This window comes from Colossoma macropomum, unplaced genomic scaffold, assembly GCF_904425465.1.
Source record: "Colossoma macropomum unplaced genomic scaffold, Colossoma_macropomum, whole genome shotgun sequence".
NCBI classification, from domain to species: domain Eukaryota; kingdom Metazoa; phylum Chordata; class Actinopteri; order Characiformes; family Serrasalmidae; genus Colossoma; species Colossoma macropomum.
The window spans coordinates 11,337,177-11,362,004 of NW_023494792.1; the positions used below are offsets into that span (position 1 = coordinate 11,337,177).

The 24,828-nt window shown below is 40.3% G+C and overlaps 1 protein-coding gene across 3 annotated transcripts in view; it reads right to left on the reverse strand.

Annotated features, from left to right (window-relative positions):
* The window catches only part of LOC118811601 (genetic suppressor element 1-like), a 63,601-nt gene that overhangs the window by 13,546 nt on the left and 25,227 nt on the right, over positions 1-24,828 (reverse strand). For 2 of the 3 annotated variants that reach the window (XM_036575928.1, XM_036575930.1), the window contains exons 2-5: positions 15,590-15,787; positions 4,711-4,904; positions 1,619-1,806; positions 692-904 (exon numbers count right to left, since the gene is read on the reverse strand). In XM_036575928.1, the coding sequence (XP_036431821.1) occupies positions 692-904; positions 1,619-1,806; positions 4,711-4,904; positions 15,590-15,787 (793 nt within the window). Of the gene's footprint in view, positions 1-691; positions 905-1,618; positions 1,807-4,710; positions 4,905-15,589; positions 15,788-18,327; positions 18,583-24,828 lie in introns of those variants that run through there. The other variant, XM_036575929.1, reaches the window with a different exon arrangement.

A 24,828-nucleotide genomic window follows, 5' to 3' on the forward strand; every position in this document is an offset into this window, starting at 1 on the left:
GAAGAGAAAGAGAGAAACAAAAGGAAAAATAGGAGACAGGAAGAGATGAGAAGACAGAAAGAAGAGAGAGAGCAAAAAAAGAGACAGAAACAGAGAGTGAGTGAGTGAGTGAGTGAAAGAGAGAGAGAGAGAGAGAGAGACAGAGAGAGTGAGGAGGACAGGGAGTGCAACTGAGAGTGAGTGAGTGAGTGAGTGAGGAAGAGAGGGAGAAAGAGAGAGAGACACCAAAGGAGAGTGAGAAGGAAAATGTATGTGAATGTGTTTTGTGGATGGTCAGTGGCTCAGTGGTTCCATATACTTTCATTTATTATACCTCTACACCATATACAGCAGAAAGGCAGGACGTCCCACCCCACTCCCCAAACACACACACACAGTTGTTGACACACAAAGTAGGAGCTGTTGAGCTGGTGTTTTGTGTAAATGATTGCAACATTAACCTGAGCTGAAAAGGCAGACGCTGTTAATAAAAGCCAACAGTATTTTTCTTTTGCGAGGAGTGACGTCACTGGTCCATCTCAGCAGGTTTATTTTAGGTATTTTTCTCATGATAAACTTACCAGTTGCCAATGAACACCCAAACACAAACAAACAGAAGTTACAATTTAGTGACATGACAGTTTTATGACTTTACTATTTTTATGACAGTTTTATGAGTTGATGAGGGCTGTTTGAAGGCACACAGACTCACCTGTAAGAGGAGAGGGCAGGGTGGGGCAGGTATCCTGAGTGGAAGTAAGCAGCAGCAGCAGCTGCAGTACCAGGGTCCAGCCCTAGGGGGAGCGAGGGAACACGCAGCTCCTCAGCAGAGGAGTAGGGGCGAAAGCCACCCCGCAGGTATTCCTCTGGGACCCCTGCGGGTCCCGCCCCGGACTGCAGGACATGAGGCACCTGACGGGACAAACTGATACAAACAGATTTGCCCATGATTGAAGCTTTATTTCAATTTATGTAAATGATCCACTCTTTAAAATGATGCAATAAAAGAACCACTTTTGGCTCCCTAAAAAGGTTTTCTTAGGGAACAATTTTTGTAAATTGAGATGCGCAAGTGTGATGAGGATCCTTCAAATAATAGTAAAGGTTCTAGACCAATTTTTACCTACACTGTTAAAAATACAGGTTCCTAATTGGTTCTTGGCTTGCACATACAGTTCTAGAAAAAATAAAAAAAGAAGATTCTTTAAACTTTTAAAAGACTTTTTCACACTCGTATATCTCATATATAAAAGGTTTTTAGGTTCTTTAGTGAATCCAAATGGTTTATCTATGAAACACTTATTAGAACCTTCTTTGACTCATTATTAAGTGTATACACTCTTAGCAAAAAGTGTTTTATATAGTACAAACAACTTTCTATGACTCGTAACAACAGCTGAACCCATTTTAGTGCTATATAGAGCCTTGCTTAAAAAGGTTCTTTAAAGGATCATTTACAACACTGTGTTGTTATGTTCTATATATAAACATACATAGAACATCATCTGTCTTTTTGACAGAAGAATAATAATATTTTAAACAGTGTTTAGAACTGTCCGTCCTAGCCAAGAAGCATTTAGGTAGCTTTTAAACAATGTGCAACGTCATGTTATATGTCCTAAGCATGTGTTGTACTTACTTTAGTGCTTGCAGACGAGGGTCCTGCATTACTGCATTGGTGCTCAGACCAAAAGGGAAGGGCGCCCCTATGAGGTGAGGAGGAAGAGAGGCAGGGCTCTTCTCGTGGGTGGCAGGAGGAGGGGGAGCAGGGGGGTCTGAGGCCACACGTCCAGGATCACGTCCAGGTCCTCTCAGCCCTGCTTCAGACTGCAAGCGACACACAGGAAACAAGGAACAAGAGTAAATGTTATACCAAAACCTCTCATCTTCATTGACATACAGCACAGTCCATAAGTAACCGGACAGCTTTAAATCGTTGTTGTTTTGGCTCTGTGCTCCAGCACACTGGATTTAACATGAAACATGCACTAGAATCCAGACTGCTTAGTTCACCAGTGTACCTTTGCTTCTTTACAAAGTTGCAAGCAGTTGCTTTTGTCTATTTTGGCAATACCTCTGACTGATTTATTCTGATGGCCTGCTTTACATGCACTGGCACTTCTTTGCTCATCATATTGAAAGACAACAGCAAGAGACTCCAGTAACAGCCTGACAAGAGGTTAGAATCCAGCATAGACCTTAAATCCTCTGTCTTATGTATGTACTAATGATGTGATGACACTGTGTTTTACTCCTATCCCTGAAATGAAAAGGGGTAAAATGTGTACATTCTTAGGTCAATCCTATGCAGATAAAAATACCTTCAAATTAAAGTTGACATTCTGCCCTTTAGCCTTATTGTCACTGCTTTATTTTAAATTCAATGTCCTAGAGTAGCCAAAGCCAAAACAACTGTGCCCCTGTCCAATTACTTACGGACTGCACCGCATCCCTGTCCACACCCTTCGACATTGCAACAAGACAACAAAGAGACACAGACAGAAAATGTTTAAAGGGTGGAACAGTCAGTAGGTGGATGCAAATCACTGTACATTTTGCATAATGTCTTTATCATGAAAATGTGATTCAAAGCAGGCTTTCTAATGATGACTACAGCGATCCCTTTCCACGGCATATGACAAGAATGAGGAAAAGCATGGAATTAACCCTGGAAAGCAATATGTAGTATTAAACTACTATTTCTGTATTGAGGCACATCAACAGTACCAGTGTGAGTATGTGTGTGTGTGTGTGTGTGTGTGTGTGTGTGGTCAGGCCCAGGGCGGAAGAGAAGAGTCCTGCTTTAAAGGCGGCTGCACAGCCAACAGAGCGGCTCCTTCCCTCCACCTCCTCTGGGCAGCAGTACAGAGGGCTCTTTGTGTGTGTGGAGAAAGGCCGGTTTGATCCGGGGGAAGTGGGCATTGTCTAAAGTGCTCCCCCAGTGACTGCACGGCCAAATAGGCTCACACAGGCACACAGAGATCAAGCACTGAACAAACAAACCCATCAAACTCATACACACATACACAGAAGACAGAGAAGCAGTAAACCCACAGCGTGCCCCATTCCTTCTTATACTACCCCTTCTGAACCACAGTTTACCCAGTAGGAACAAAAGGCCAGTTCATCTACACACACACACGGGTTTGTTTTTATACAATGTCAGGACAAGAGGTCATGCATATGTCCCATATGTATTATATATAATCGTTGTTGGGAAAAAACCTCATATCTCCAAAGATCTTATTGTACGCCATTTTGGACCGTGTCTGTTGGTGGTCTCTCATGTGAAGTTTTGCCTCAATGTTAAGGGCCGCTGGCATGTTCTAGCAATGAAAGAAAAAAAAAAAGACCTAAAACTTTGCCCTATACATAATATATGTAAGTACCTATATGTAACATGTCCATTTTGTATTAAGTAACTGCATAATTACATTTTTCTTGTGTTTGTTTTGGATCTTTTCTGGCATAATTTGAAACTGCCAGCTGCTTTTTTCATAGTGGCAAAATTTGCAATAAACAGAAACAAAAATGATGGCGGTTTAAGAGGTTTAAGATTTTGAGATGCAATGTATTGTTTTAACAGTGGATATATTAAGTACCTATTTGTAATAATAATGTCCCATATGTATTATACATATTCATGTACCTATATGTTATAAAAAATAAGCCTAATCCTAAATTTAAACCTTTTCTCAGTTTAAAAAAAAACAATGAAACACAACTTTTGTAGAAAAGCACTGTACAATGTTTGTTAGTCCTGTTATTGTCGATTGTTTTACAAAGTCTGAACATTTTGTCTTAAAGACTGAAAAGACACACACACACACACACACACACACACACACACACACACGCACGCACACACGCACACACGCACACCATCCCTAGCTTCTGAATCACTTCCCTTTACAGTCCCATGCTAACAATCCTTATGCTAACAATGCACAGGATGTGAGCAGAGACAGTGCAGGGAGACCAAAGGCGGAGAGGAGGAATTGGAGAAAGAGATAAAATAAGAGAGGGATGAAAACATAATGAGTCCGAGCCCGTCTTAGCAGAAGCACATCATCTCCTTACAGCCCTATTTTAACTGAGGAGAGAGATGTCCATCAGATGAGACAAGCAGAGATTAAACACGTTAAATAAGACAAGAGACAGAAAAGAGAGGGAACAATTCAGAAAGATAGAGAGAGAGAGAGACAGAATGAGAAAGACAGAGGGAAGAGAGAGAGAGAGACAGAGATGGAAAGCGAGTGAGCATGCAAGAGAGAGGAAGAGAATGAGAGACGGAAGCAAGAGAGAGCAAGAGATACAGAGAAAGAGAGAGAGATTCATTGGGAAAGAGAGATAGAAGAAGAAGGAGAACGGGAAAGAGGGAGATTAAGTGTGTTTGGATAGCTCAGACAGTTTGATGGACTCTGGGTAAATTTCTGTAATGGCTGACAGGGTGGATGTAGATTGATGATGGAGGACTGTGCTTTCTCTGACCTCTCAGAGACCTCACCCATACACACACACACACACACACACACACACACACAGAGAAAGAGAGAAAGAGAGAGAGAGAGAGAGAGAGAGAGAAAGCCCTTTTTTCTGCATCTACTCATCCATAAGTCAACAGCTTCCTTCAACACCATCAACTGTTTTTTCCCCCCATTGTTTTTGGACCTTTTTTCTTTTTTCTATTATTCACACTTTCATATTTTCCATATGGAAGCTCTGTCTCACCTGTCTCCCCTCACTCCTCCACAGACCGTTAACTGTTTTGGTCGGTGCGATGGTGACCACTGGTGGGGTGCTGGACACACTGTGGGCCCCAGGGGGTGGAGCCAGAGGACCCCGCTTAGGCGTACCTGCTGGAGAGCTGTGATTGGTGGCTGGGGAGGAAACTGGTGACGATTCACCACTGATGGAGGCGGGGCCTGAGAGACAGAGAATAAGAAAAGTTGTTAAACTTTCACACTATCGGCATTGGTGAATCGGTGTGAAAACAGGTCAGTACACTGTGATTGGAAAGGACCTCCACTCCAGTGTGTGAAAGTCTACACAGTGCAAATAAACATTACCATTTCCTGGTGTAATTACAGGATGTAAAAAATAATATACACTTAATAACATATACTGCAAGCAAATACGTGCATTACAAATCATTTATGCCTCCAGCATTAAAACAACTCTTACATAAACATAACAAACCCTGACACTAATAAATGCACACCTACAGTACAGTTCTACCCTGAAAAGAACAGATCAGATACTGTATATGGTTCTATGTACATTCATACAAATACAGAAACCAAAAAGGGTTCTTTGGAGCAATATCACAGAACAACAACATTTGGTTCCACAAGGAACCCTTCAATAAAGGGTTCCTTGCAGAACTACTATTGTAAATGAGATGTGTAAGTGAGGTACCGTTTCAAAGTAAGGATCCTCTACAGCATGTAAAGGTTCTACACCAATTAAAGGCTTTATCCAGAACTTTACACCCAAGCCAAGCACTGTTAAGAGTCTATACAATTCTATGACTATTCTACAATATTCTACATGTACAGAGAGAATATAGCTGCTTAAATATAGCCAAACAACACAGTAGAGGCATCATCAAGTCTTACAAGCTAGAGATATTCACTCCCTGCTTTATAACTACTGTCTACCAGTGAGATGATAAATCCTCTGAATGCTCCGTAAACAGCTACAGAGATGAAGAAAAAAGAACAAAAAGAGAGTAATGGAAATGTAGAGATAAAAGATAAAAGGGGAGAGGGGAGATAGGAGAGATTTTGTGTGTGTTTGTGTGTGTGTGTGTGTGTGTGTGTGTGTGTGTGTGTGCCAGAAAGAGCAGGCAGCCTGTCAGATAAAGTGTACATGCATCATCACGTCTATGGCTGCCAACTTCCTCACTATCAAAGCCCTCGTCTCAGTGTCAGATCAGATGCCAGTTTACAAAGATAAAGAAACAAACAGTGATTATAATCTCCCTGCGGTAAACACACGCACACTCAGATTCATACACAAACGCACACTCTTCTCACCTTCTCGCACCGATCTGCTTCATTTTTACTCTTATTAAAGAAAACCTGTAGCAGTGGGATGCACACGTGTGTGAATGTGTGTATGTGCGTATACTAATCCTCTTGACTCCTTTCTAACCACACACACGCCTTACACACTCCTGGAAAACAGCACAAACGTCAAGCATGACAGGAGGCCACGCACAACACGCTCAAAGCTATGTGTGAACACACACGTGAACAAAATTATCATTAACTGTATGAACACCTACAGTGTCCAGTTGAACTCTGTAACTGAATTCAACACTGGACATTTTTCTGCTGTGTGTATTTGCGGGTGGACAATACAATATTTACCTTTATTATGAAAAGTTACATCACAATACACTTTTCTGAGCATATCATGAGTACTTACAGAACACTGATCACATGCATTGGTTCTTGTGTGTCTGCTCCAAGTCATCAAACCTCAGAAAAACTAGATTTCATGATAAGGGATGTAAACTGATTTAAATGATTAACCATTAACTAACTGACTGTTTGACCAATGTTATCAGTCAAAAAAGGTCAGCGTAATTTTATTTCATTTCCAATAAACAGCTCCTATCTGAATAGGTGGTTTTATTCAAATTGAAGAACATTTTTTAAGTGTATACATGAGGGCTCAGTAGGGGACTGGCTGTGCTAGTTAGGCCTACTAAAAAATGAAGTGCACTGCTAAAATAGTGGCGTTCAGGAACCCTTTTCAAGACGATAACAGCACAACTACAACATTCACATGCAATAAGTCAGAAAACTATTTTGTCCAGAGAGAAAGTGTGATGCATGATGGTGTGAGGAAATCACACACGTCCAAAACTATAGAGAAAGACGTGGTGGACAGTGACATCTTTCATCTTTTTGAGGTACAGTGAGCCCAGAATAGTCCCAGTCATGGCATGTATGTTTACTTGAATTATTATTAGTTCATTATTCATTATTAGTAATGAGTGAAAAATATAACTTTACAACTTTAGAATATCAAACTTTCTGTAGCCTTTTATTATACAGTGGTGTGAAAAAGTGTTTGCCCCCTTCCTGATTTCTCATTCTTTTGCATGTTTGTCACACTTAAATGTTTCAGATCACCAAACAAATTTAAATATTAGACAAAGATAACACAAGTAAACACAAAATGCAGTTTATAAATGAAGGTGTTTATTATTAAGGGAAAAAGAAATCCAAACCTACAGGGCCCTGTGTGAAAAAGTGATTGCCCCCTAAACCTACTAGCTGGTTGGGCCACCCTTAGCAGCAACAACTGCAATCAAGCATTTGCGATAATTGGCAATGAGTCTTTTACAGCGCTGTGGAGGAATTTTGGCCCACTCATCAGAATTGCTGTAATTCAGCCACATTGGAGGGTTTCTGAGCATGAACCGCCTTTTTAAGGTCATGCCACAGCATTTCAATCGGATTCAGGTCAGGACTTTGACTAGGCCACTCCAAAGTCTTAATTTTGTTTTTCTTAAGCCATTCAGAGGTGGACTTGCTGGTGTGTTTTGGATCATTGTCCTGCTGCAGAACCCAAGTGCACTTCAGCTTGAGGTCACGAACAGATGGCCGGACATTCTCCTTCAGGATTTTTTGGTAGACAGCAGAATTCATGGTTCCATTTACCACAGCAAGTCTTCCAGGTCCTGAAGCAGCAAAACAGCTCCAGACCATCACACTACCACCACCATATTTTACTGTTGGTATGATGTTCCTTTTCTGAAATGCTATGTTACTTCTACGCCAGATGTAATGGGACATACACCTTCCAAAAAGTTCAACTTTTGTCTCGTCAGTCCACAGAGTATTCTCCCAAAAGTCTTGGGGATCATCAAGATGTTTTCTGGCAAAACTGAGACGAGCCTTTATGTTCTTTTTGCTCAGCAGTGGTTTTTGTCTTAGAACTCTGCCATGCAGGTCATTTTTGCCCAGTCTCTTTCTTATGGTGCAGTTATGAACACTGATATTAATTGAGGCAAGTGAGGCCTGCAGTTCTTTGGATGTTGTTGTGGGGTCTTTTGTGACCTCTTGGATGAGTCGTCGCTGCGCTCTTGGGGTAATTTTGGTCGGCCGGCCACCCCTGGGAAGGTTCACCACTGTTCCAGGTTTTCGCCATTTGTGGATAATGGCTCTCACTGTGGTTCGCTGGAGTCCCAAAGCTTTAGAAATGGCTTTATAACCTTTTCCAGACTGATAGATCTCGATTACTTTGTTTCTCATTTGTTCCTGAATTTCTTTGGATCGCAGCATGATGTCTAGCTTTTGAGGATCTTTTGGTCTACTTCACTTTGTCAGGCAGGTCCTACTTAAGTGATTTCTTGATTGAGAACAGGTGTGGCAGTAATCAGGCCTGGGTGTGGCTAGGGAAATTGAACTCAGCTTTCCAAAGATGTGATAAACCACAGTTAATTTATGTTTTAATGGGGGGGGGTCACTTTTTCACACAGGGCCCTGTAGGTTTGGATTTCTTTTTCCCTTAATAATAAACACCTTCATTTATAAACTGCATTTTGTGTTTATTTGTGTTATCTTTGTCTAATATTTAATTTGTTTGGTGATCTGAAACATTTAAGTATGACTAACATGCAAAAGAATAAGAAATCATGAAGGGGGCAAACACTTTTTCACACCACTGTACATTCCTGCCATTTTGTCAACTTTTTAGTATGTGCTCACACAATGATGAACATACTACAGGAGTCAGCCCCTCAGTTCTTACGTAGGGCATGTTTAATGTGGTTTCAGGCTATTTACTTCATATATTACACGCCTGGCTCTCCTATCAGTATTACGCTCCACGGTTCCTAGAAGGAACACTTTAATATCTCAGAGCAATAACACAGAACTCACTAGATGTGTGCGCTTATACAACCCCAAATCAGAAAAAGTTGGGATGGTATGTTAAATTAAAATTTAAACTGAAAACAGTGATTTGTAAATTATTTTTGACCTGTATTACACTGAAAACAATACAATGCCACATTATTTGGCGTTTTACCTCATGAATGTTTTTTATTTTAATTTTGATGCTTGCAACATATTTAAAAAAATTGGAAGAGTAAGGCATTTACCACTTCGTAATGTTGCCACTTTTTTTCACAACACTTAAGACGTTTAGTGACTGAAGACACCAAGAGATGAAGTGTTTCAGGTGTAATTTTGTCTCATTCTTCCTGTAAACAAGTTTTAATGTGTGCGGGGTCTTCACTGTCACATTCTGAGTTTTAAATGCACCACACACTCCCCACTGGTGGCCAGGTCAGGACTGCAGGCAGGCCAGTCCAGCACCCGCACCCTCTTCTTCCGCAGTCATCATTACAGCCTTTGTAATGTGTGCAGAATGTAGTTTTGCATTGTCTTATTGAAATATGCACAGGCGTCTGTAGAAAAGATGTCATCGTCGAGGCAGCATATGTGGCTCCAAAATCTCTATGTACTTTTCAGCATTAATGGTGCCGTCACAGAAATGCAAGTGACCTTTGCCAAAGGCACTGACACAACCCCATACCATAATAGAGCCTGGCTTTTGGACTTCTGCTGGTAACAGTATAGATGGTCCTTTTTGTCATTGGTCTGGAGCACACATAAAAGACCTGGAATAATGATTCATCTGACCACAATACATATTTGCACTGTGTGATGGTTCATCTCCAATGAATGAATGAATGAAATGAACCTTTTAGCCAACTGTGTCTGAACACATCGGAATTAGACCTCCACGTTTAACCCATCCGTGCAGTGAAACACCACATACACACTAGTGAACACACACACACTAGGGGGCAGTGAGCACACATGCCCAGAGCGGTGGGCAGCCCTATCCACGGCCCCCGGGAAGCAGTTGGGGGTTAGGTGCCTTGCTCAAGGGCACTTCAGTCACGTACTGTCAGCTGAGGGGATCGAACCGGCGACCTTCCAGTCACAAGGCTGGTTCCCTAGCCTCCAGCCCACGACTGCCCGAGACCAGAGGAGTCGAAGGCTCGAAGGCGCATATGTGAAGTACTTTAATATGATTTCAAACACGGCTCAGCCAGTCAGCTTTTAGATCTTGAAGTGTCTGTTTTACAATAGATATTTTGACTGCGTCCTTGATTTTAGGCTTGTTGGTAAATGATTAATCACTACTAATGACAGTTGGTTATCGGTCAAAAGAATCTGCCTAATTTTTGCTTCCCTAATCATGACACAAATAGACAGACCGTGTTGAAGAATCACAATATTACATATTAGCCATATCGCCCACCCCTAGTATGTGTGCATGTGTGAAATTATTTTTTCATACTGCTTCAGGGCTACACACACACACACACACATACACACACACACACATACACACACACACGCTAAGTGTACCACTGCTACGCAGCATCTGTCTAAGCCACACAACAAAAGGAGCAAAGTAGGTCAACCCCTCTCTGAGTGCCTGGTCTTGCACAGAGGTGATAAGAGAGAGTGTGTGTGTGTGTGTGTGTGTGTGTGTGTGTGTGTGTGTGTGTGTGTGCATAAGCATGTGTCTGCTAAATTGTGTAAGCTTGAGCGTCTGTTCGTGTGTATGAAGTGCGTGTGTAGATGTGTGTGTTACACTAAGCCTCTGTTCATCACTTTAAAATGTGCTCTTCTCTCAGGAGGTCTGGCTTAATCTGCTCTTCTGTGGCCTTTGATTAAGACACAGTTATAGTCCACCAAGCTCCTGACCATCTACTCCTCGATCACTGTCTCTGTACTGCTTACACAGCATGCACACTAACATTTATTAACGTGTATTACTAATTATCATGATACTGCCCTTTGCAATGCTGATTTTACAGATTGCTACAATGTGTAAATATATGCTAAAAGCACTGCGACTCTTGGCTGATGATCCAGACGTGTTTCTGTTGGTGTTTTGATGAATATAGGCATTAAAGGGAAAATACACAAATGTTTTTGTGTACAAAAAAATTCTGCATAATAATATGGTTAAGATGTAACAATGGGGAATTTCAATATATCTTTCAATATATAAAAAACACTTATCTTGTTTAATGACAGTTACACACATTTTTAAAAATTTTAGCATAATTAAGTTGCTAAGATGTAAATAAAGTCATTCAGAGTGGTTTGATGTGAAATGCTCCACTCTAGAGAAACTGACAGAGTCAGAATTGCTCACAGTGGAGCATAGTGGAGAACCAGACATCTAGAGAGGTAAAAGCCTCTGAAAGCTCCCTCACAGAAAGTTATTACATGCTTATTATTAATGGTTATAAATGGTTATAATGGTAATGAATATGGCGACTGATGTCTGAGATGTCTTGGAGACTGTTTGGAGATACAAATTTGGCTTAAAACATAGTTTTTAAATCTATTTATGGCGGAGGGGTACATGTGAGGTTTTATAAGACAAAACAGTCCCCAAAGAGGGATTTATTTTTTTCAGATTTGCCACTATTTGACCACTACCATGACTTCATATAAAAAGAAGACATGTAGGTTCTGGTGGTTTTGTATAGTAAATAAAATGGCTATATCTGTATTGTTGACTTTATTTACATCTCAGCATGAATTATGCTGAAATTTGGAAAAATGTGTGTAATTCTCATTAAACAAGACAAGTGTGTTTAGTACACTCAAAGGCATAATGCAGTGACCACACAGTGGGTTCCAAAAGTCTAGAAACACTGAAAATCTGAAATTGTTTTCATTAAAACAGAAGTTTCAAAACTCTACAAAATTCCAACAAAAAAAGGTTATGACAACTAAAATGAAGAAGAAATATTCAAGATTCTGCACTATTTCTAGGTCACTATTCAAATTTAAGCACAATTCTGACACTTGCCATGTTTATAATATTATATGTTGTATAATGCCTTATAAAAAGATCTGATTTTTTTTGTTGTTTTTTTCTCCTCTAAGCTCACGTTCAGGTGACTCTCAGGTGGATTTGATGTACCTCTCAGAGGCTTTTGCACCAACTTTGGGACATCCCAAATACTAAGAAATTTTGAAAACAGAATCAGAATCTTTATTTGCCAAGTACCAGATGTGCAAGGACTTTCTTTCTGTGCAGGTGTCAACATAAAACTAAATAAAATAAAATAAAATATAGAAACAGATATACTATCAATATATTATATCAATCTACACACAACAGGCAGTACACAAACAAACTGAGTAATATAAAGCATGTGCAATGGGAGATACATCCAGTTACAATCAAGTGCTGAAGTACAAATAAACAGTGTGTACAGCTAAAAGAATCAATTAGCTAATAATAATTTAAGTATATTTATGAAATACTTAAATTTATTTAAAATATACTTAAAACATACTTACAAATATTTCAAATATTCTACTTTTCACAGAGAGAGAGAGTGAGTAAGAGAGACAGAGGAACAGAGACAAAGAGAGAAAGAGAGAGAGGGAGAGAGAGAAACAGAGACAGAGAGAGAAGGAGAGAAAGAGAGAGAGAGAGAAACAGACAGAGAAAGAGAGAAAAAGAGAGAGAGAAACAGACAGAGAGAAAGAGAGAAAGAGAGAGAGAGAGAGAGAGAGAGAGAGAGTAAGAGAGAGAGAAACAGAGAGAGAGAGAGAAACAGAGACAGAGAGAGAAAGAGAAAGAGAGAGAGAAAGAGAGAGAGAGAGAGAGAAACAGAGACAGAGAAACAGAGACAGAGAGAGAGAGAGAGAGAGAGAGAGAGAGAGAAGAGAGAAACAGAGACAGAGAGAGAAAGAGAAAGAGAGAGAGAAAGAGAGAGAGAGAGAGAGAGAGAGAGAGAGAGAGAGAGAGAGAGAGAAACAGAGACAGAGAAACAGAGACAGAGAGAGAGAAAGGGGGGGGTGGCCCAGCAGAGGGAGAGAGACAGACAGACATTACATGCTTCAGTAAGCAGTGGGGGCCAATGGCAATTAGTGGAGATAAATCAGATTGATTCAGTTGCAGAAACACGACTGTATCTCTCTGCTAAAAAGAGCCAGACCACTCAGTCTCTCTCATTCTCCTCTCTCCTCCAATCAAAGCCAAGAGACTAACAAGAAACTAATGGTGGCTAGACAGAGCAGAAGATACACACAAACAGTTACTCACAAAGCAATAAAATTTATCATTACAATGATAATGACATAGTGGCTTTAAAGAAGTGGACAGGTTAGGAGAGTGCTTTGGAGAATTTAGGGATGCGATTCATCAACAAATCACAACTGATCAAAAATAACACATTAAAATTTTCCTTTGTTGTCAATTTGTATGATAGTAATACATAAATTCTCCTACTGATCTTTCCTACAGTCAGATACAGAGCCTGTTTTACAGAGCGTACTCATTTATATACATTTTAGAGATGGCAATATAGCACTTTTTCTTTTCCTGTATTGATACTTAAACAGGTACAGTACTCTTTCTTTAAAGACTACTAAGCTTTAAAATAAGCCATTTTTAATGTAATTTGTAAATGAAGCACTACTCAAACACTCTGTTACTTACAGGAAGTAATGCACTGCTACATCACATCACACCACGCAGTGTAATAAATCCAATTAATTTTTTTTTCCTCCTACGTTCAGTCCAGCATTTTCTGCTGATATCAGCCCGATATCCACACCCATCGATACTGATATGCAAGCTCTAATTATGTTACATTGTGTTTACTTGCAAAGTATTTTAAAAGGCTTCTTAGTTTATCTTTAAACATAAATATTATTTAAAATTAAAAACATTATTTAAAATTAAATAAAGTGTGCTGCAATCTTCAAAAGGCTCAGCATCAGGCAGTGGATTGTTATTACTCAGTTAAGTCAATTTTTATTGTTCAGCTTCTTTTAAAAACTCTAATTACTAGAACAATCGTCAAAATAATCAGTAGATTCCTTGATTATTAATAAAACTGATTGTGATAATCCAAACAAAATCCTTTAGCATTTTAACAGTATCAAAAGGAGCAAACTGTGGGTGGGGTGGAGGGGTGGTGTGGTTGTGGTACCACAACATCTTATACCTGTATGATTATTAATAATCAATGAGTTGTGACATTAATAGTGAAATGCAAAAGAAAAATTAATGACTGTAAAAGGAGGGGGGGGGTGTGGCCAAAGAATACTGGCCCAGGGGAAAAAAAAAAACAAACAGCGAACAGACTGTGTTTCATTCTGAGGGGATCCAATGCTGATTTGCAAAGGTTAGTTTCCCTGACAAAAAGCTTCAGTATTAATAATCTCATCATCAGTTCTGTATCAGAGCACACACCAGAATAATCAGAGTCTTGGGCCTTGGAGCAGAGCTAGTTTAACATTAACACAGGCTGAGACACTGATGAAAGTACCACCACATTTTCACTGGCCACCGTGGTCTAAAACACCCTAAACCACACGATCAGCTCATCCATCTCCTTCTACTAGGCCTGATCCCTTTCATCTGCTGCTGGTGTCTGGAATTTTTGTAAAAGCCATCATTTACAGCAAGAGCAATAGCTTACGGACTCAAGGCAAACTCCACTGAAGCTACGATACTGAAACATATCATTAAAAAGCAAAGAGTGCATGTATGTGTGTGTGTGAGTGTGTCTGTATGTGTGTGTGGGTGTGTATAAGTGCACGTGTGTGAGTGTATGTCCGTGTGTCCGTCTCTGGCTGTGACTTGAACACAATCACACAGACAGATGGGTCTCTCTATAATGTGCCAGCCATTTGAAACTCAGCAAATCCACATGCAAATATTATTCAAATCAATTCAGCATGATCTGACCACCAGCAACAGACCCTGCAGATCAGCGTAAGAGCGCGTGTATAGGTGTGTGCACATGTTAAACCTGAACGACATTCTCCTTCCTGCAACAACCCGAAAGAGAGAGAGAGAGAAAAAGACAAAGAGAGAAGAAAAAAGAATCCAAAGACTTGCAGGGTGGAAGGCAGGAAATAATCATTCTACACAACTCAGGGTCTCGCAGAGCTCAAGATAAACTCTAAATTAAGATTCTGGGTAGACAAAACTGCTGAAAAAGGAGTGAAACCAAACATCTGAAACATTTAATGAGTGGACAGGATAGAAAGGCAGAGTGAAGACAAGAAGGAGGGAAAAGGGATGGATGCAGATGAATGGGTGATGATGATGGCGTGGATGAATGGGAGATGAATGGACAGATACAATACAATACAAACATACAATGAGAAGACTGCTGAAAAAAAGGGTCTGTCTTTCTCTCTAAACAAGTGGATTAGAGAGAAAGGCAGAACAAGGAGGAAAAAAGTGGATAAATCAATGATATAAATTGATAGTGGGAAAATATAATGTTGTGCTTCTAACAAAACCTCAAAATCTAGAAAAAACCTCACAAAACCTCTAAAACTGTCACATTACAGCAGAAGAAAATGGCCAACAGTGATGGCAAGTAATATAATTGGAGGGCCGGCAATGAAACACAGACAAGTACGTATATGGTGGAAACCTGTGTGATCTGCTCTGGTGATATGAGAAGTAACTTTAAGTCAGGCAGAAAGCATGTAGTATGTAAAGAAGGGTGGAAAGAGGCACAGATGAGAGAGGAGGAGAATAAAAGAAGAAAAGAAGACTCAGAGGACACACCCACCTCGCGGCTCCTCTGCCTGTTTGGCCAGTTTGCGGAGAGCAGCAGCGAATCCGGAGTGAGCAGACTGAGACACTGGGCTCCCATTGGCCACCACTACTCCATTGATGGGGGAGGGGGTGAGGGGGCTGACGGTCGCCGTGGTGCGGGTTGCCGTGGAGATCATCCCTAACGATGGCGACTTTGGCTCATGGCTCATGCCTGGAGGGGACGGAAGAGAAGGGAGGGGGGGTGGGAGAAAGAGAGAAGATTTAAATGTGATAATTTCCATTAATATTTGCATTCCAGTTGCTGTAAGCAAAACAAGGATTAACTAAAGCTAACATTTAAATAAGCGTGTGTGTGGGTGCCAAAGACGAGTGTCACTTTCACTCAGAGTCATGACCTTTCACATCCCTTTTTCTCAACAAACCACACTCACACACACACACACACACACACACACACACACAAACACACACACACACACACAAACACACACAAACACACACACACACTACAAATAATTTAAAACGTCAGAACCACAAGAATTACTACCACTATTGTCTGTTTGCCTGTAGTTAATCTTCCTGTACCCGACTATGTAAAAATGTGCATGAACAGAGGATCTGAAATCACATCCCTCCTCTGTCTGCTGGCCAAGTTAATGGAGAGACAATAGAAACTCTTTACCGGACACAATCAATCAGGAACTGGATTATGCTACACCTCCAGAGGAAATCAATAGCATGTTTCCATCTATAAACCTATAGCAACGCTTCCTCAGTCTGGCACACATAGCAATGGGGGATGGATATAGCACCAAAGCATTCACATGACATTATAATGACAGTATGAACTGAACTCTACCATTGATGTGGACCATGTCACCATTACCAAACTTAAATTAAGCTCCTTTGGTTACTTCACGCTAACCATAATGATAAAGCACTTTAAGTGCAACATCAAACTGATGGTGTGGAGAAAGCTTGGAGAAGAATTCCAACCAGACTGCACTGAGAGTACTAAAGGCACAAACTGTGTGTCCATGGGATCATGAACTCAGAAGTGTACAAAATCTGCAGAAGCCTGCAAAGAAACTGCTCAAATGACAGCAAATCTGAAACACAGCACAATTCTGAAAGATTACTTTGTCAAACAGAAACTGACAGTGTTAGAATGGTCTGTTTAAAATAAATGCCACTGAACTCGATATATTTGAACAGCAGAAATGTCCAAATACTTTTTTAGTGTCATGGTATATACTTACTCTTGGCAGTAGCTGTGCTAATGTAATATATTTTATTTATGTGGAAATGATGTATTTGAATCAAGTCAATTCAGATCAATGGAGTATAAAACATGTGTGTGTCTGTGTGTGTGTGTGTGTGTGTGTGTGTGTGTGTGTGTGTGTGGGTACACACTGTGGTGTAATTATCATCATAGAACACAGCATATATCTCATAATAGTCATTACTGCTCCCTCACACATCGTCAGCTTTATCACAGTAACCTCTTCTTCACCCTTTGCCCTCATGCTGAACTGCAAAGAGCAAATTAATAATGAAATTAGCAGCGTTAGTGGCCCTAGCTAGCATTAGAACGTCCCCTGACTCCCCTCAAGAGAAAACTCATTACAGCTCAAATCTGCATCGCACATTCAAACACACCACTCACACTGACACAGACACCGGAGCACTGCTCAGAAACCATCACACGCACAGGTAAAGCAGAGAGAACTGCAGAGGGAGTGTGAGATACATACTCTTAGTCATACAACAGTGCTAAAAAAGGGGGCTTCAGATAAATAACAAAGTGTAGAGTAGTGACTTGTATACTACACTGTGAAAAAAGGTACTTGGCAGGTGAAAACATCTTAAATCTAACATTTCTCATTATGCGGTTGCTGTATGAATATTATAGGATTATTCAACTTTTTTCTGGATGTTTTTGTTTTAAGTGATTTATTTAGGGGAAATTGTCTGAAATGTTGCTTGTTTCAAGACTAGGGGTATAACAATGCATTCCGATGTGATATCACAATGCAAAAATGTGACTGTGAATATGGAAATGTGACGAAGCATCATGGAGAATGGCCACTGTGTTAATTATGCCATCTAATACAACTGCATTATATAAACACCGACGTTTACAATAATCAGCACCAATCAACACTTTGCTCCAGCACTTCTCCTGCTTAACAGCCCTAGTGTCTTTAGTAAGTTGTGCAACAAGATGATTATAGTCATCATTTCTCTTCATTCAAATGTTGTTCAAAATGCTGAACTGTGAACCAAGTATTGTCAATCAAATTGAACCGTGGGAGTGTATCGTTACTTTCCTATTCAAGACATAAGGCAGAAAACTGTGCTTGTTTCAGGAAACCATGCTTAAAACAAGAGAAAATATCTGCCAGTAGAATAAAATAATCTTTCTAGATAAAATGACTTAAAACAAGTAAAAAAATTAAATACATGAAATAATATTAACATTCGTACAACAGTCTCATTATGGAAGTCTTTAATTCTTTCGACTAGATTTCCCATACTTTCTCGCAGTGTAGTAACTACTTCCAAACACATTTTAAGTTGCTCTGAATAAAGGCATCTTCTAAATGAATTAATGTAAATGTCAATTTAAGGAGTGAATGAAAGGTAAAGGCAGTACATACAGCCAAATATATACACACACTGCATGATCAGCACACCAGTATTCATGAACAAATGCAATTAAACTGAAATAGAAAATAAAACAATTCCTACCCAGCAGTCTATTCCACAGAGAATGAACTGCAGTTCTCCTCGTATAACATTCAGCTCACTGTGTCCTCCCAGTTCAGCATTTTCTACTCTTTTATTTAAAAAAGAATCACCATACTCAATGCTCCTCATTTGATCTTCTCCCTCTCCCTCTCCCTCTTTCTGCTCTATCTCTCCGCTCATGGGTGCTGTGTAGAGCTTATCTAATGAAGCACCACAGCAACTCACACTCCTTCACTCCCTGTGGCCAAACACACACACACACACACACACACACACACACACACACACACACACACACACACACACTCGCTCGCTATCTCTCTCTCTCTCTCTCTCTCTCAATCTAACAGCTGCTGTGGAGTCACATGGTCTTCATTTCTCTCCCTTCCCCCTCCCCCTCCCCCTCCCCCACCCTCTCTCATTCTCTGTCTAGCAACTGCTCTGAAGTCATGGGGCACACCCTCCTCCAGCCCTCGTTGCCCCAGGCGACTCTTCAACCATTCAGAGATACCGCAAACACACATAGGGACATCCTACAGATCCTCTTCACAGGTCAAAGGTCATCCCTCCTGACCCCCTCAAACACATTTCAATACACTCCGACATGAAGAGAGACACAGAGAGGAGAAAGAACAAGGCTTGTACAGACTTGTGTATCCCTGCAACACATATACACAGACATACATGAATAATGTAACTTTTGAGGAACTGAAGGCAAAAGCATTTTCAAATGTATAAAAAGTACAGCATCACATTAAGATGAGCTATAGACCGCTGAGGTCAGGTTGTCATTTTGTAGTCAGTAAAATGTCCAAATAAGCACTAAGGGGGTCCGGGCCATTTCTCTCTATGGAAAAAATGAAAGGAGCATTAGAAAATTGCCCCATACCGCACCCTGTGAGGCACTCTCAGAAAAAAGTTACTACACTGTCACTGGGGTAGTACCCCTTACGTCACTGGGGTGGTAGCCTCAGGGGCATGTCTTCGGTACCCTTAGCTGGGGATAATAATTATGCCACGTTCCTTTGTAATTATATTTTTTTAAGTTGCGCTGACTCCATACACCCTGTCCTGACTCCAGCCTTCTTATTGTATTGTTCTATTTTAAAACATTAGGTTATAAAAAGGTACAAATACACACTTTTCCCTTGGGAAAAACCTGAGACCATAGTTGTACCTTTGAGGCTACATTTACATTGTTTGCACCTCGATGAACAAAAATATACCTGTACAGTATCTTTTTTTCTGACAGTGTAGGCAAAATGTTTCCCAAACTGATAAGTTTTGTTCTGTGTATAGTTTCCCACCAAACGTCACTGAATCCTCTGGATTACAAAGCCATTAAGTAGTCGAAACACAAACACTACATATAAGTGAGTCAAAGGGAAATTCAAAAATTCTGCGTTATTAGATCACTAAGACCCAATCAAAGCAATCTGGGGTGTTTGGATGTGACTATTTATAATGGTGGTGTTTGGAACCAGGGGTCGCAATGTCAATAACACAATTACAGCCACTTTATTTTCTGTCAAAAACAGTATCTCAGGCATCAGGCAACATATCTGTAACCATTTTGAGTAGTAGCTTTCTGTGATTAAGGTTTTAGAGGCATTAAAACATCTTAAAACATCTGGATACTATCAGCACTATTGTTTCCGACTGCTGAAGTTTCTCTGCAATGCATCATTTTACATCAAATCACTCTGAATACTTTTTTTTTATATCTTAACTACTTATTTATACAGACATGTAAAATTTCACTGAACAGTGGTTATTTGAATGTAAGGATACTACTATAATTACACAATACTTCTAACTTCTAACTTCACACACCAGCTACTCAAACTGTAGCCTACGACTGCCAAAGCACTACACTGCCTTTCATTTACCAAAAAAAAAAGTCCTGGAGGTTATGGTGAGTCTGACAGTCAAACAGCATCCATACAGCATAATGTATTCGTCCACCTTACAGTGTAGTCACTGTTATGACTTCGGGCACATTGACGTGTCAAGGTCTACAAGCATGGACAGAGACAGTGAGAGACAGATACAAAGACAGAGAGAGAAAGAAAGAGAGAGTGACAGATAGGGAACAAGAGAGAGCAAGAGAGGCAGAAAGAATGTGCAAAAATCACAATGAGCCTGTCCTGCTTGTTTAACATGCCAGCGTGTTAATGGCTTCAAGAGGAAGTTAGGAACGCTCAACACCTCAGACGTTTTTTTTTCTGCTCTCTCTCACTCCCTCAAACACACATATACACACCCCACACCCACACAGATGAGTGATGGGGTGAGATAGACAGCTTTAATCTCTGACCTGGCAGGACTGGGGCCTGTGGCTTTTTAAACTCTTATCATTGAACACAAGCAGAGAATCAGGGGATTACTGAGTAGCACACAAACACACACACACACACACACACACACACACACACCACAAAGATATACCAAATGCTCTGATCTTTCCTGATATATAAATACAGTGTAGCCTGCAAGTAATTGGTCATGGGCAGAATTGTTATTGTTTCCTCTCTGGATGTGGATGAACTGGATTTGAACTGAAACATAGACTAGGTTAAAGTACAGCATGTCAGCTCTAATTCAAGGACATTTAAAGCAATGACTGGTGGATCACACAGGAATCAGAGCCCCTAATTTCAGGAACCCAATATTAATTGGACAAATTAACATAATCTTGCAGTTTGCGCTTCACTGACATTCTGTCAGGGCTGTAACACAGCTATGTTTTCAGCTTGTGCTTGTTCTGAGGAAGAGGTTTCTTACCTTCGGCCTGTTCTTCAGCAGGTGTAATGCTGCAAGAAGGTCAGATCAGATGACTTGATCAGTCAAGAACATGTTAATTTTTTAGCCTTGACAAACCCCATATTTGCTTACTTGGCAGTTAAGTTGCATTGCTACCATGCCATCAGTAGCAGTCATATCACCAATACAGACAAGTGAACTAGTTTCTCTGACAGCCATTCATGCCACCAAAGAGATACTGGAGTTAAATCACGAACAGCCCCTCATTTTTTTCTCTTTCCATTGCTCTGGTCCAGGTTCATCTTCACCTCATCTGTCCACCAGACATTGTCCCAGACCTCTACAGGCATTTATGGGCATTTTACAAAGCTGGTCTTTCTGTTCTTTAGTTTCACAAGCAGTTTTCATCTTCTTCTTAAACATTCTGAGATCACGATGGTTTGTTTTTCTCGTTATAATAAACTTTGACACATCAATGTCTACATCCTGCCACGTTCCTGATCTGTTCCAACGGTTTTTACTCCTGACAGAGTGTTTTTCAGTCATCCAGGTTGCAGGATGTTTGCTATGGCCAAGTTCTTAAGTGGGCTCTAGGTTTTTAACACAGTGCCAAGCATATGATTTTGGCATATCTAATGTTTTGGTTCTGGTTGTACTGATCGTTACATTGACACGTTTACATCGGCACTCGTGTTGAGGGACTTGAAGACCTGATACAAATGCCACATCCAGACTCTTACGCATGAACTAATGATGCCTTTTACAAAACAATGCACAGCTGGACAAGAAACAACAATAGCCTGATTACTTTAGGGTCCCTTAAAATGGACAGACTATGTATAAAAAGGGCTGTAATTCTTACATGGTTACCTGAGATGAATGTACATACCCTTGAATTAAAGCTGACGGTGTGCACTTTAGCTTAATAGTTAGTGTGGGTGCTCTCTCTCTCTCTCGCTCTTTCTCTCTTTCTCTCTTTCACTCTCTCTCAGTGGACAGTGCAGGGCTTTGAGTCAGCAGCAGCAAGATGCTCCTGTAGTCCTGCAGTTTGCTCCTGGCTGCAGACGGCCCTGTTCATTAGACAGTGCAGCCCATGCAAATCCAGCCAGCCTTGTTCAACAACACCAGCTTATGGAAATCCAACAGGAGTGCAACGAGGGAAAATGGATGATGGATGACATGTCAGTCTGTTCTGTAGACTACACCAACAGACACATACACACACACTTACACAGAAACATGCACACAGGAACACACACACGCTCACAGACGTCCCTAATGGCGACAGAACAGCAGTGATGCGTGGGCGACCGCTGGGACCTGAGCTGCCCTCGGCGTTCATTAAGACCAGAGAGAGCCTCAAACACACCTGCCTTCTGCTCATTAACCTCACCATGAGTGTGTGTGTGTGTCTACACAGCAGTAGGAAAAAAGGGTGAGAATGAGAAAATAGAGGGATAGAGAGAAAGTGAAAATGTCTGTATGAGAGATAGAAAGAGAGAATATATAAAAGAGAGTATATAAAAGCGGAAAACAGTACATGAGACCTAGAAAGAGAGAGTAAATGTAAATGGGAGAGATAGACAAGAGGCTGTAAAACGTGTATATATATATACACATATTTAATGAAAGGAAGAGAGAGTTCATTAGTTAAGAAGAAGGAGAGAGAGCAAGAGAGTATATGAAAAGTGAGAAAGCAGAGGTATAGATTTTTAAAGGTAGAGATTAACAACTAATGCAGCAAAACAGAGAGACATTATGACCGAACAGTCATGAATGAATCACACAAGGCCAGTATGTTGTTTCAACCTAAATCTCTATGACAATTATATGCTAATCAAATGTGACCATCACTCATTCAGTGATGTTCACAAGCTCTAACAACTGTGATTAGTCAGACTGATTTAGCCCAGTGCATGAAAAGCCTCTCCTAAGACCAAAACTGTATTCATTTAATTGTTGTTAGTTATTAACATGATGCTTTCCAGGACTTCATTACCTCTTTGGCTAATGAATCTTTTTGTCCATTTACCCACACAAAGAAAACTGCTTCCACTTAAAGAAAACAACAACTACGCTATATGTGATTAGCTCAAAGAGGATATGAAAAGATGGCAGCCATGTGTTCAGAGCACCTAGACAGAGGTTTTAATCGAGGGGCTTTAGGCTTAAAGCTATGCACCTGTGCACTTTAATGCACAGGACTGAAATATTCAAATAGGATTGATGTTGAAACATGGAAAAGGGTGGACCCAAATTCAAATCAGACAGAGTCTTCAAACAATACTCAGTGAAATCACTAATCTTAAAAAGGCCATCATTACAGTTTATGTTTTCTCAGTGGTTTAGGCTTGGGTTCTACTCTGGAGACATTTCTGCATATTTCAGCACATTTGTAATTATGTTTATACATTTAGAGCTAAGAATAAGATCATGACCAAACACCCAGTGACATAAAGACAAGACACATCAGCAACTAAAATATGGACTTTAGCAACAATAATGGCAATTACTATTAGTGCAATGACTGATTCCTGATATTTAATAATAATACTGCAGCAAAGTGCCAACAGCCATTCCTCTGATTTGAAATTACTGACAGTAATGTTAAAAACATACTGCTGCTTGATGAAGGGCCTGAATTATGGCCCTCTGTGATCAACAAAACTGTACTTCTGATTAATGTGCAATTAATTGTAAAGCCCTACAAATGAGACATGCATCAACAAACAAGGCCGTGATTATCCTGTGTAATGTACATGAATGGAGAGAAACAGAAAGCGATACATAAGAGAAGGAGTGAAACACAAGGCGAGATGAAAGAGCGAGGAGAGTGTGGATGAATAAAGAGAAGAGCCACCCTCTCTGCCCTCTCCCAGGAACGTACAGGCAGCGTGAGTGAAAGCTTCTCTTTAATCAAACCCATTCTTTCTTCTCTGTCTTTGTCTCCTCCTGTCCTCCTCTCATCATCCCTCGCTTCTCCTTGTCATTTGGTGAAAGCGAAAGGCACTAATGACTGACGCTCTGATGGATTACACAACACGGACACGCCTGCTTTGTGTTCCACCGTCTCTCTTCAGTTTACTGTAATTATCCACATCAGGAACGCTGATGACAACAGTGTGTGATCTACAGCTGGAGAGCGCCGCTAAACATCCAGTATTATTTTTAGTGAAAGCATTATCTGAAAGAGCGCCTTCCTTTAGGTGACAGGTGTCTGAAAACGCAGGTTGCTGAGCTGCATAATTTGCTCAATGTATACACTGTCCTTCAAAAGTTTGAGGACACCCTGCCTTCTTCAGAAATTCACATTCTCTCATAGTTGCTTTTCATCTGACCTAATTGTTCAAATATTAGCATGATGTCGGAGTGGCTGTTGTTTCCAACCTGCCTAATTTTGATTAGCGACAACAACACAGTCGAGGGCAGCAGCGTAGCTTTTTAAACTGGAAACCCAATGTTATGTAGCGAATGTAAATTTCAACCTAAAATTATTTGGTTAAAGGGAACGTTTCCAAACATTTTGTAAAACTTGTCCAACTTCTCGACATTTGCTACAAAATAATGCAATTGTGGGCAGAGCATGGTTAAGATAAGATAAAATAAGATAATCCTTTATTAGTCACAGTGCTACAGCAGCAAAGGAATAGCAAGGCACTCAAAAAAAAGTAACAAGAAGAAAAATAACAAAATAATGAACCTTGTTAATTACTTAATAAGGTTCAACTACTTATTGCT